The sequence below is a fragment of the Zeugodacus cucurbitae genome, chromosome 4, assembly GCF_028554725.1.
Source record: "Zeugodacus cucurbitae isolate PBARC_wt_2022May chromosome 4, idZeuCucr1.2, whole genome shotgun sequence".
NCBI classification, from domain to species: domain Eukaryota; kingdom Metazoa; phylum Arthropoda; class Insecta; order Diptera; family Tephritidae; genus Zeugodacus; species Zeugodacus cucurbitae.
The window spans coordinates 69,418,279-69,432,457 of record NC_071669.1 but is presented as its reverse complement, the minus strand read 5'-3'; the positions used below and the strand labels follow the sequence as shown (position 1 = coordinate 69,432,457).

The window sequence follows — 14,179 nt, the reverse complement described above, 5'->3', positions numbered from 1 at the left end:
ATTTCTTAAGTACAATTTCTTTTGTCTCCATTTTTCGGTAGTGAACTCACTACTCTGAGATATGTAAATTTAATTGTAAATATTTGCTTTTCACATTTTTCTCAATTTTTTCACTTTTCATTTCAGCTTGAAACCTGTGTTTGACATTCCACTGCATATTCCGATACAGACAGTTGTGGTGACACCTGGGAACACACACATATTGGCACCGCTACGCGATGGGCGCTTGGCGGTAATTGCCGTGCAGGTGCCGGCCGGTAACAATAAAAAACATTCCGTACTCAACGTTTAAATAAAAGTCAAACTACTTAACAACCGAAACGAAAAAACAAATAACTTTATGTGGCAAATAAATGAAGTGAGCAAACGAATTTCATAGTGGGTGTGTAGTTGTAATGTGTGCTTGTAATTAGTATAGCGGCGAATTAGGCGTTGGAGCAGCACCGAGACGAGTAGAAAACTTCAAAGTGAGAAGAAAATAATAAAAATAAATTTAAAAAGTAAAAATGAAATATACATATGTATGTTTGTCAGCACAATAAGCGCCCACGCAATTCGTTGCTAGTGGCTGAGAAGTGCTTTTGAGTGCTATTCTCTTGAGAAATATATTTATACACATCCATATATAGAAGCAAAAAACACTTTACAACAATTGTATGCACTTCAGCTGCTAATTTGAAGGATCAAATACAAAATATCCACTTCACTGATAATGAATTGCTGATTACTGCTGATGTTTACAACAGCGGGGAATCGTTAAAAATAGAACTCAAAGCAAACAATAATGAGAATAGTGCAAAAAAGCTTTAGTAGGAGTTACAGTGGAAAAATTTGTGTTTTAAAAATAAACTGTAAACAGTTGAAGCAAAAAATGTAAACAGAAACAGGTTGAGCGCCTAAAAGCGCGCTACAGTTGTTGGGAGCATATACTAAAACAAGTTACTTATATGTTAACTAGTAACTGTTCATTTGTTGTGCACACTAGCAGCAATTTGTTTACTCAGCACCCATTTTACTAGTTCGTTTGTCGCTTAGCATATTTCTTTCTATGTTTGTATGTATGTACTGATATGTAATTGTATTAATTACTTAGTGATTTGCAATGGATTAAAAGTCCTTAACACATTTGTATTGTAATCTTATTACTACTAATTCATTATTTTCGTCTGCATGTAATCTAGATGTAATTAAAGTTTGTGAATTAGCATTAAATACTGTCCAATTAAATATTAAGTCCCATTTTCGCTTGTTTTAAATAAAAAAAAGAAACAAAAAATTCTTCTTAATATCTGCTCATCTCAGCAGTTCACATCACCCATCACTAAATTGTTGTCTGTCTAATCAGAGCACTCAATCCTTATAAAAGCTGTATAAAATAATTTTTTAAACAAATAAGTCTACTAAATTTCTACAAATATTTCCAAAATTTTTAATTAATTACTGCTTATTTACTTTCAAACATAAGATATCAGAGTCGAATTAAATGTTTTAAATCGATTTTGAGCAAGCTGTTTCCTTCAACGACAGATTTGCATTGTTAATGATTAAAAATTATATAGAAATAATACCAATTGTATATTTCGAGGATAAAGACAGTTCTTTTTTTCTAAATTCCTAGATTAATAGTATGTATATCTAAAAACAACATTCCTTAAGGACCTTTGAAAGCTTAAATACACACTTATTATCTACTATCTATCTATAAAATGCTGATTTCGATCTTCCGTCTTCGATAGGGCACCGAACAAAAACTATTTCAATAATTTTGAACATTCTTTTTACGAAAAGGCTTTACTACGTCAGCTGTTCAAACAAACTGTTACTCGAAATCGGTTAAGTGTGAAGTTGGCTGCGAAAAATTTAATAAAAAAAGCTATTGCCATTAAATGAAATTACTTAATGAACGACCCAATATATAAAATCTTCCGAAAATGAAATATTGTATAATCTTTATGCATGTTGAAACTTGAAATAAAAATTTAAAAAATTAAAAAATATATATTTTATTTTTATGCTGAAAAAATTAGAAATTCATTCATATATTCAAAAATTCTCTTCTGTATTTAAAGCTACCACGATTTAAAAAAATATAAGCAATTTCCCTGCATTATTCTTAGATATATGTTTTAATTGTTTCGCATAAAAAATGTTTGGTTATAATTTTAAAATGTTATCCGTTTCGATCGAAAAATTTTACGTCGGAATCATTGAAACCGACCCGACTCGAAAGAATACATTCCGCGGCTAATAGACGTCGCTAATTACGAAATCATTGAATCCGCAAAATCGAAAATTTTGCTCAAAATCTATCCGTTGATGAGTGAGTTGCGGAAATTTAAAAGAAGTAAACCATTTGGAAGTTTTTTATGTGAACAATTACTGATGACGGACTAAATTATATTTTAAATGTGTATTTTAGAGACAAAAACAGACTTACAAAAAAAAAAAAAAGCGATATAAAGTTACACCCCGAAATAGCGAAAGAATTTTCTCAAATAGTCTCAGGTGAATTAAATATTTTTTTGAAGAAATTTCGCAATAGTTAAAGGTCAGTTTTATTTTTTGAACAAAGCAAAAAGCACAGACACTATCAAATTTGTCGACAGAGGTCGATAAAAACAGTTTTACGTTCTCACTTTGTGGTAAAGCAGTTTATCGACGGAATCAATGTATGCATGAATATTTTCGATGGAATATCTTTATCGTATCGAAATCGAATTCGCTGCGGATTCAATGATTAGGCCCATTAAAATATTTTATATTATTTAAAGGAAAAATATCCTTTTTAAATAACAACGATTTTCTCTCAGTATTCTTAACGATTTCTTCAAAGTATTAGAATATTTATGAATTATCTTAAAAAAAAATATTGAAAGGTCAATAAAGGCACAATAAAGTTTTTATTAGTCTCGGTCCCGAATTTATGTTGGTTTTACCGCAATCACACATTTCTATCATATTTAACTCTCTCAGCTCATGCAATCACAAAGAAAGAACCTTCAATTCCCTCTTCGATTGCCATTCCTCACTTTAATCATCAATTTTAGCTGTCACTGTACTATTTACTACGAGAAAACTACATGAATGAACGCCACAGCGAACCACTTCCCACATTATGCTCGAAACACCGGCATATATACAGTCAACTGATCATTGCCGTGCTAACCGCCAGCCATCGATGAATAAAATGTGAAATGCGGGGGAAAAAACTCCGCATAGCAACAGCAACTCAAGCATATACTATCTATGTATACTGGAATGTCATGAAGATCCATGGCGACAATATGTGTACATAGTAGTATATATGTATGTTGGAATGTGTGCAAGTGGCGCGATACTCACACAAACACTGCATGCCATCGTTTGACGCACTCAATATCATTCAGATAAAACTTTAATTTCACAACATTGAATTTGTCAATGAACACATAGTAATAATAGAGAAATAAATTTCAAAAAAAAAAGTGTGCCACCAATTCAACACAGAGCATATGAATAGCATTGGAGCATGCGTCAATGAGTTGAGCACACAAACATACATACATACTTATAAATTCTTTCGATAGTGTTGTTGCACTTGGCATATGCAGGTGCTTTATCCACACTTGATATTTTCACTGACCAACAATATTTGCGGCGTCTATTAGCTCTGTGAGATTATATCAAGTAAAAGGTTAAGATAGTGTATGGAGTATTATATTTTATATTCCTTAGTTAGAATATTTCTGCGGTCTCGTTGCCAACCTGAAAACGAGATTATTTTCGTATAAATGTTGATAAAACAGTTGATGTTTCTTTGGGGTTGCTGTTATAATTTTAGTATGTCACCAAAACAGTTACCTTGCAGATGTCCGATACTATTAAAGTGAAGGAAAACTGTCAAGGTCTCCATTATTTCTATGTTTTATTTTATCATTGATGTGATAAAAATCTTAATTCATTCCTATAGAGTGATATCAAATTTTAGTATCTCTCTTTGGTGCAGTGTAATATGCTTACTTGCGATTGGAATTGGTTATCATATTTATACAATTTTCTAATACTAAATTCTGACACACTCCTAATTGAGAAATTAATTAATCCCATTTCAGTAATTGAACTCCGAATTACTATTAATTTATCAATTGATTAATTGCCCAATTAACATTTAATTTAGAATAAATTTTTGTAAAAAACTTCCTGCAACCGTGTAAAGTCAATTCAATAACGAAAATAATGTATATTTTTAGTGAAAAAAGATGAAAAATCTTTAAGTTTTAAATAATTATTATTTTTATTCTTTACGAAATTGTAACCAAATTTCTAGTGGAGTATGCGGATAAGTTCAAAATACTTTTTTGCTACACATTTGACAGCTGTCAAATACTAATTGTTTAGCTTAATTGAGTAAATTTGAAGAACTGAAACGAAGAGTCAATTTTGAACTGAATTCAGCTAATTGAGTTGTAATGACTAATTTTGTTAATTTAGTAAATGAAAGTTGAACTTTATGATATATTAATTTGACATCACTTTAATGATTCCGATATATTGGAGCTCTAAAAAGTAGCTTAAGTTCATTGAAAAGTTTCTATGACATTCGTAGTTATTATTGTATGGTTTTTATCATGGCTTCCGAGAAATCCGTGCCAAAAAAAAGAAGGGTTTGAAAGAAAAAAAAAGGATTGGATTTGTTAATCTTAGAAATGAAAGGTATAATAATATATCCGTAACTGATTGTAAGACCTCAAATATTTATCATATGTTTGTATTTGTTCAATGTTGTTTTAGTTCCACGTAGGAAGAGTGGTATTTTCAACTGTTTCAAAACTTTATACGTGTTTAACTGGTGTCTCAAAAAGCGGCTTATAAAGCAATTTAAATTGCAGATTTTACATATCTACGTAAAAATGAGTATATTATGATTACTGAGTGTACGTATGTCTAAATATTAGCTTCCAACTCTTCATTTAAGTATTGCTAAAATGGAGGTACCTATTTGCTAAAATTATTCAAAAAAACTTATAAAAATTTATTTTATGAAAGATAACTGTAGACAGACTAATGCAAAAACAATAAATAAAAAAATAATAATTTTAACAGTAATAACATAAGTGTTAAGGTGGTTACAAAAAATCTATTGTAATGAATACGCAACAATGTAATGTGGCATACATACATACAAATAATTGTATTTAAATTTAATCATATAACAAAAACAAAGAAAATGTGAACCTATATATGAATGTATGTATGTACTAACATTTATGTATAACGCATATTGTATTAATGGTATTCACAGATTTGCTGCAAACAAAATTGAGCGATAATTACATTATGTTAATTGTAATCCAATGTAATGTAGTGTAATCGTTGAAAGAAATTCTAAATGCATACAAGTTCGACAGAGGCATAGGCATTATTACGAAGACATATGAAAAGTTACGTTTGTTCTTCTGTCATTTTACAAAGGCTTGTATGCCTACATATACATACATACTTATAATTGGTTATAGTAATTGTTGAAACTCATACATAAGTACATTTAAAATAAAATATAAAGAAAATATAGCACATAGAACTTAGCGAAAAAGCACTGTCCAGTGTGTTCGACGTACCATATTAGGTTTCTTAAGATGCATTGCTAAGAGAAATTGTACGAAAGTGTCAAATAATTGAAATGTATGGAATTTTAACTGTATTGTATTGTAATTGTATTGTATTGCATTATGATTACGTATGTATATCGAATGAATAATTTATATGTAGAACTGCAACAGCTGAGAAATATTAAATAAATTTATAAAATTATGTATGAATCAATTGAATTGGCTCTCTTTTTTCGTTAGCAGATTGGGTGGGTACTTCAGAAGGTTATACTACGAGGGCTATTAAAAGAAATCGATTTTTGAAAAAATTATTTAATCTTTGGTCTACATTAATGTTGTCTCCTTCAAAATAGTCCCCATTCGGTATTATACAAGTGCTTCTTAGAATCTTCGAAACACTTCTCAAACCCGATTTTTGGGATAGCCTTTGACTCTTTCAGCGAATTCTTGTATTCTTGTAAAAAGACGATTCTTTAAAGATCTCTTTATTTTTGGAAACTTTGGGAAAAGTTCGAAAAATCACGGAGTCATGTCTGACGAATATGGAGGTCATCGCTACATTATTGTTTTTGGTCAAGAATTCACTTTTTTATTGTATTTGATCGTGTTCGCATTTGAAATTCTGCAACGGGAACATTGAAAATATTTTAAAATATTTTAGGCAGCTTTTGGAGTTTTCAAGGAGCCATTTATGATGTGATGGCACTGAGGTCGATGCAAGAGAGAAGATTTCTATTAAGTTTCAGCTAAAGCATGTCGCCGTCTGCTAAGCACCAATAATACCTAGATAACTAGTGGTAATAGAGATTCTTGGCAACGAAACCAGAGTTGTCAGCGGACAACTTAGATTGATTATATTTGATCCACCCATCGAAAAGAGAAAAAAGAAGAAACCCACGCTGAAATACCAGGTAAGCAGCAAATGCAGTACGTGTCCGCTGCACTTAAAAGTGAATACCAACACAGTTGTGCATTTATCTACTCGAAGCTGATTGGTTAAACAAAGCTCTTCGCTAGCTTTCGAATATGCGAAGACTCTCACTGTTATTCGATATTAATGTGTTGCTGTTTATTTCTGTGCACCTATTAAAACTTGAAGTTTTCTTACATGATATCTAAAAAATATAAAAAATAAAACGACAGCATAAGACAATCGTCAAATGCAACTCCTTAGGGATCGATCTCTCTTTCTCTCTATTTAATAAGGGGAACGATTATATACAATTGATCGGCCATCTCTTTAGTAGTAGACGTGCTTCTTTTAAAAATTAAGACCTGACGACGTTCAGCAATTTGTCGAAGTGATGGATATTGATGAACAACGTATCGGGGGAACAGAAAATCGAGTGGCCAGTCACGAACGCTAAAATATTTTTCCAGGGCGACCAGATAAAGAGGCACACTTTCGAGCTGTTTGGGGTTATTCATTCATTTTATTGTGATTTCTCCGTTTATATTTTTCTAGCGTGACCAGATAAAGAAGGTATACTTCCGGCAAGTTTGAGGTTATGATATGTATATTATTGTTTGGCGCTCGTGAATAAATATATAAAATTGTAATTACCATGACAAACCCAATGTAATAAAATGCATGTAAAATTATTATTTTTTGAATTTTATTGAATTTTTTTCATCGTTTTCATTGTATATACTCTTTACACAATCTCAACACATAAATTATACATGTTCTATTACTATTTCAGCGATTTAAATTGTGTGTCTTTTCTAAACATCAGTTCGGTATAAAACTATATATTAAATATAAATGTAATTAACTTAATTAGGCATCATATAATATTAAATTAATAAGTTAATTATGGGGCATAACTAAAAACAACTTATATAAGTAATTGTGTGGAATTACAATGTTAAATTAATATAAATTAGAGAGCATATGTGTTTGTCGTTATTGTTACTGATTTGGGTATTTATTTCATTTTATTCGGCTAAATTACTATTGTAATGAGATATTTGGTAAAATAAATAAATTAATGCTTAGTGATATGAATGGATTCTTGTTTGTTTGTTTGTTTGTATGTATGCTTATGTGTTGGCGTTGCTAAGTTGAGATTTTTATAAGATTTAATTATAAATATTTTGTGTTTGTGTGTGTGTGTGTAAATACATTGTGTTTGTGTGTTTTAGTTCCAAAAAAAAATTTGTAGAACTTAATATGTTTTAACAAAATTTAAAATACTTTTCAGTTAAGTGAAAATTAAGTACGGCCAATTTTTAAACTATAATTAAATTTAATTTAAATAAACTAAAACTAAATTATATGTACACATATAAGTGACTGGTATTGTTGTTAAAAAAAACGCTAACAAACTAATGACTAACACAAAACTACGGGCTAAAACACAAACATTTCAAAGACAGAAGTTTAATTGTTATGCAAGTGGAGCGTAATTCGTTGTTTGTTTGCATTCGAGACAGGAAAATACGAAAAAATAATAAATTAACAATTAGGTTTAAGAAAAAAAAAAACAAATTTATAATTTGCGAATGTGAAATTTTGAGCTAATATATTTTTTTAAAAAACTGTTAATACATAATTATATAATATTAAAAAAAACAAAGACGTTTTAACTGCATAGGTTGGTATATATGTATGGGTGTGAGTGTGTTTTTGTGGACTTGTGTGTAAACTCGTACAACAAATCGATGATATAATTTGTATTTTTAGTGCGTGTGCTTGTTATTTATATATTTACTATCTTGTTGCGTGTGCTTGTAAATATATATGTGTGTGTGTGCAGTTAAACATGTAGTATTAAAGAAACTGAGCTGGTTACATTTCATTAGCGTTTTTTGTTTGTGTATACTTGCTTTACATTATGATTTAATAAAATAGCCTATCATTATTTGGTATGTTTTTTTTTGTACATTTTTTTCTGTGTGTCTTATATATTTTTTTTAAGAGTTTTAAAAAATATTTTTAGCTTTTTTTTGAAACTTTTAATATATTATATTTTTTTTTTGTTTTTTTTTTGGAAATGTTTTTATAATATTTTTTTTTTTTGATTTTTTATAATTTTAATATTTTTTTTGATTTTGTAGTTTTTTTTTTTAATAAGCATACGCAAATATGGGGTAGCACCTTTGCAGGCATTTTAACTATTTATAATAAAACGTACAATACAATGGTATCATATTTCACTTTAGGAACCGTTTTTTATGATCGTGTGCATTCATTTACATACGTACAACTGCCTTGTTTAGTGTTTACATGTGTGTTTGTGTGTGTGTTTTGATTTTAGGTGGGGGGAGACGACATTTTTACATATCCACAATTGGTTTATTTGTCTTCTTTCTGTAATTATAAGAGCAAAAAGAAAATGGATTTAGTATACGAAAATTTTTTTGCTTGGAAATTATTATTAGAAAAAGTAAAAAAAAAATAAAAAAATAAAAAATTTAAATTTATATTTTAATCGAAAAATTTTTAAATTTTTATTTTTATTTTTTTATATTTTTTTATTTAATTTTCATATTTTTTATTTGAAAGTTATTTTTAGAAAAAGTAATTTTTTTTTTAATTTTTTAAATTATTTTTGAAATTTGCAAATCAGCAAACTAATACTAAAGTTACTATTTGTTCATTTGTTTGTAATTCTATTACATTTGATATAAATTTTTCGAATACTTACAAGTACTGGGTAGACAAATGTATCCGCACTATCCTTGCCCATAGCATTGCGTGCTATACATCTGTAGGCGCCCATATCTTCCCACTTGATATTCGAGAGCAACAAGTCACCGGAAGGCAAAATTTTGAAACGATGATTTGGTTCGATCAATTTGCCTTCACCGTTCATCCAGAAGACCTCAGCACGTGGGCGAGCATGCACCTTGCATGGCAATACGATATTCGAGTCGACCAGATCCAAATGGAGTTTCTCGTGGTAGACAATGCGTGGTTTCTGTGGGCCAGGGAATGGTTTGTCGCGCACTTGCACCAATTCCTTCATGTCCGCTTGTGGATAGACAATTGTCGAGCTGTAAATGGTCTTGCCACCGGTGCGACCGACACATGTGTAGGTGCGTGCCTCACTCAGCATATGATCGATGACATGTACAGAGCGTACACGCACGATGGCGCTCGTTGATGATTCGGATATAACATTGGATTCAACACTGTCGATCTGTTTAAACGAAAGGAGAGAGAGAGCAGGGATGATGAATTTAGTTAAGCAAAGTGACAGTTTTTCTAATTTTTTAAGAGTGAATTGCAAATATGTAGCCACTGCATGGCTTGGCTTTGAAACTCACCTCTGACAACGGTAAATGTCCCACAACCCATTGTATGGTGGGCACTTGCGAGCCCATCACTTCGCATGCAATCTCAACGGGCTGACCGAGCGTCTGCAGCAATTTAGTTGGTGGTTTCTTAGCGAATTTAATCCAGTCTTGCTCGAAGGGTGAACGCTGCTTCGGCGTTTGTCCTTCACCATCACCTTCACCGGCATTCTCAATCGAATTGTCGACATCCTCAATAGCTCTGCTCTGTATGCAGGCAGCAAAAAGCACAAGCTGTGCTATTAATAATATGTTTATATTCATCTTCTGTGAATGAAATGCAAACAAAGATAATAGATTAAGATTAATTGTCGAAATGTGAAATTCAAAAATTTTAAAAATCAAATCAGTGAAAGATTTATATGCGGCCATAAAGTTATGCAGCATAAATAGGTCAATCAACCGCAGGAAATCATATCACTGCGCGCGTAATTGTCAAAGATAACGCAAATTGAATGCAATTAAGCAGCAAAAAAAAAGAATTTTAAAATTTATTGAAATGTACTCGAGAATGGCGCTACAGCAATATCAATTAAAAAATCTAGTATGAATGAGGGGCAGCAATACTCAAGCGCGCAGCACTAATAAATCAAATTTAAATACAGTACGTAAATTGCTCAAAAAGCCAACGCAGCTCACTTACTTACTTACTACTGTATATATTTTAATATTTTTTCCTTTGATTTAATTTTATTTTTTAATTCCATTTTTTTTTCATTTTTTTTAAGAAATCTACTATCGTGCCTACGTGACATTCCAAAGAACATTTTGTATAGTCTCGAAGAGCCCACTGTCACTACACACATTTTCGAAATGAACGAACGCGTGCGTCTACACTATATTTCGATATAGTATAGATATTTGTAGCTGTGTTACCACTTAGTAGCCATTAATTCGTGGTTAGTAGCCACGCGCATACAGAATCGATCAGTGCATAGAACACACACGCACACACGGAGGTTATCGAAAAATCAAATTCCTCAACGATCAAAGCTTATCGCTCACTGCAGCAACGAAATCAATTTAGTTTAATTAAATTAATAATTGTCAAGCAGCGGTATGGTGGTGATTGGTAGACACTTGTTACCTACTGACCGTCACTGCGCGTACTAGAAAGCCCGTAGATAAGTCGGCACACTTTTATAAAGCAAGTGATCTTGGCAAATTCATTTTTTTGTCTTATTTTTCGTATACTATATAGTTGTAGTTGAATATATATAATGTATTTGCCGGCAGCGCTGTCAGGTATTTTACCGATTTATTGCTTCTATCCAGAAGCCTCTTCAGCGTGTACAAGGTGCTCGTCGTACCGGTGGTAGCATCACACTAATTGTCATGCTAATTAGGTAAGACGAGCAAACGCTTAAATGACCAGTCGAGCGCTGCAAACCACTCAACACACAAATCGCAACAGCAATAAAAAATAAAAAAAATTTTAAACAAAAAAAAAAATGAAAATGAAGTAGAAAGAAAGTAAAAAAGTCAAATCATTATGGAAATCATGTCATGCGGCATGAGTCATGCGTGTGCCACATTAACTTTGCCTTCTTCCTCTACGGCGACTGCCCACTAATGAACAGGTTAACAAAAAATATATATATCAGTCGTAATATAATATTTTATATATGTAATGCACACATGCACAAAATCCACACACAAAATTGGCGTTAAAAAGAAATAAATACAACATTATAATTGTTGAAGTACACAATCGAATTTGAATGTGCGAATTAATCACAATTTTTTTTACAAATTTCTACAGAGACATATACCTACATAGATGTATAATATAGGTGACCCACGCGGAAATTTCAAACCTTGCTGTGTATTTTTTTGGGATGAAATTTAAGTATTAACTGTATTATTTTAAGCCAAATTTCTGACAAATGACAAACTATAATATTTAAATTTTGCTATAAAGTCAAACAGCAATTTGGTGAGCATTTTCTGGCACTCTATGCAGTCTATGAAGGCTGGTTCACACCCGCAGCATAGATTACTTAATTTAATTTAAATTACTCAACAAATTCTCATGAAGTAATTTAGTGTGTAGTGCTTTAATGAGTTTTATATTGAATGTTTGCCATAAACGATAAAATCAAACATTTCTTTATGTAATGAAATATAAGAATTTATATCTTGGTAAGTGACGAATCGAACAAGCAGCTCGCTTAAGCGATTAAGCTTAGAATAGCAAGCTTTTATAGCACTTTAGTGTTGTATTTCCAAGCGTACTTGTATTGAATTCAACTGTATAATATTCTTTATTATTCAGAAACTACTTTCAACTTGCCAATTCCAAAATTATCGAGAACAAGTGTATTTATTTCCTACTGGGTATATAACAATATGTCTCGTGGCTGTGTATTATTATCAAATGTATGTGTTCGAGCACAATCCCCTCAACATTTAATGCGCGCTATTAAACGCTCGTAAAAGAGTTTTAATTTTTATTTTTAATGTGCGCTAATAGATCCGTAAATTTATGTTAAGCTCCTGATTATAGTGATCACATCATTATTATTTTGTGTTATGGCTAAGCGCTGGGCGACATTTATGATTAGTTTAATTGCTTAATACTGATATGTTGCTGTTGTTGCTTTGTATTTTTTTTTTTTTTGCTTTAAATGGGTCAGTAAGCGCGATCTTGCTTGAATGGTTTTTTTTTTCAATGAATGTGTCTCGTTAAGTGGGTGGTATTGAGTGAGCTCAGTACTTTTAAATGGATTATTAAATATATTATATAATTACTGTGTGAAGAAGTCGTCTGTTGAGATATAAGTATAAAGATTTTCGCAGACTTTTGTAGAAATTCGAAAAAACCAAAAATACTAAATGAATAATTTCAGTCAAAATGGAAAATATTTAGCGCAAAAAGCTGACAGGTTTTATTATGGGGTTTCTTAGAAAAAATCTTCACACATTCATACAAATATATAACATACTAAAATTCTCTCGTTTTCTGGGCGCTTCTCATGGCAGAAATGTGCGAAATTTCACCATTGACTGCTGGGATGAATTGCACAAACACAAACAAGAACAACACTGAGCTTTTAGTAGAACTTGATGGAGTGATCTAGAAGAGTGTTTTCTAAAAATTACAAACACATTAATTTGAACCAAATGTGTTTCTAAACAAAAGCTAGATCAGTGATCTTGCTGGTCATAACACTAAAAATATACATGGAAAGCACTGTAGAAGTAACTGTTATAATAAACTAAAGAGTACTTTCGATTTTTATATTTTAATATATTAACCAACAGCACTAAAATACATATTCAATCAAATCTATTGCAGATCATGTGCCAAGATCGTTTCCTTTTCGCAACACGTATGTTGGAAACTGATTTAATTAATGAATGAGTATACATATGTACAAATATAAATTTAGAATATATAAACTGTAAGCATTTCCTTCAATGCTCAAATCTGCCGCGAATGCTTAGCCATAGACAACGATCAATTTCTTGGCCAAGGTATCAACCAAGGGTCGCCACATACGATTTCTGCGTGAAAAAAATCTAAATGTGGTGACGTAAATTTCTTCATTTAACTGCAGAAAAAGTTGTGCTCGATTATTTTTAGATACAGTGACAGTGTAATAAATGCACATACATACATATATACGAATGTATATGTATCAATAGAGTATGCTGTCTGGCTAAGTGGCACTTTTTTAGATTTTTTCCATTTCTTTTTTTTTAATTTTTTTGCTGTGTGTATAATTGGAGCGTCTGATGTAAACGATCGCGACAAGTACATGTATGTATGTATATATGTACTACTGCATTGTTTCCATCATTAAATACATATGTGTGGTTGTATGTTGTATGCTACTTCACACATTAAGTGTGCTCTATTAAGCTTTTGCCTACACTTGAGGTGATCGCACACTCACCGTAGGCACTTAAATGCTCTTCATTTAATCGCTGTCTGGTTAACTCGTCGACTGTCTACACACACACATATTATGTATGTGCATATGTATGTGTATGTTTGTATGAATAGAGTGTCAAGTTGAGGTTTTTGCCATTTATTCATTCTTTCTTGCTTTTGTTTGAGCAAATATATGACAAATGTTGCATCAGAAAATTAAAATATTTTTATTATAATATGACGTATGTATGTAAATATATGTAGGAAATAAAGAAGTGCTGGGGAAAAACCTTCGAAAAAGTGATTATTTTAGCTAAATGATTAGTCATTTTGGAAATGACGATGTTTTAATATATATTTCGGTACGATTTGCAATCAAATTTATAAAGAATCAGAGAATTTGGTGGTTCATACC

General features: G+C 31.2%; 2 protein-coding genes across 4 annotated transcripts in view; one reads left to right on the top strand and one right to left on the bottom strand.

Moving 5' to 3' along the window:
- Positions 1-2,367, top strand: part of LOC105213602 (neurobeachin-like protein 1) — a 77,677-nt gene extending 75,310 nt beyond the window's left edge. For both annotated transcript variants that reach the window (XM_011186550.3, XM_011186541.3), the window contains one exon: positions 127-2,367. In XM_011186550.3, coding sequence (XP_011184852.2) covers positions 127-292 — 166 coding nt within the window. In that variant the 3' untranslated portion in view covers positions 293-2,367. The remainder of the gene's footprint in view (positions 1-126) is intronic.
- A 2,899-nt stretch (positions 2,368-5,266) lies between these two features.
- Positions 5,267-14,179, bottom strand: part of LOC105213611 (neural/ectodermal development factor IMP-L2) — a 31,631-nt gene continuing 22,718 nt past the window's right edge. For both annotated transcript variants that reach the window (XM_054230167.1, XM_011186572.3), the window contains exons 2-4: positions 9,861-10,154; positions 9,239-9,733; positions 5,267-8,901 (exon numbers count right to left, since the gene is read on the bottom strand). In XM_054230167.1, coding sequence (XP_054086142.1) covers positions 8,887-8,901; positions 9,239-9,733; positions 9,861-10,154 — 804 coding nt within the window. In that variant the 3' untranslated portion in view covers positions 5,267-8,886. The remainder of the gene's footprint in view (positions 8,902-9,238; positions 9,734-9,860; positions 10,155-14,179) is intronic.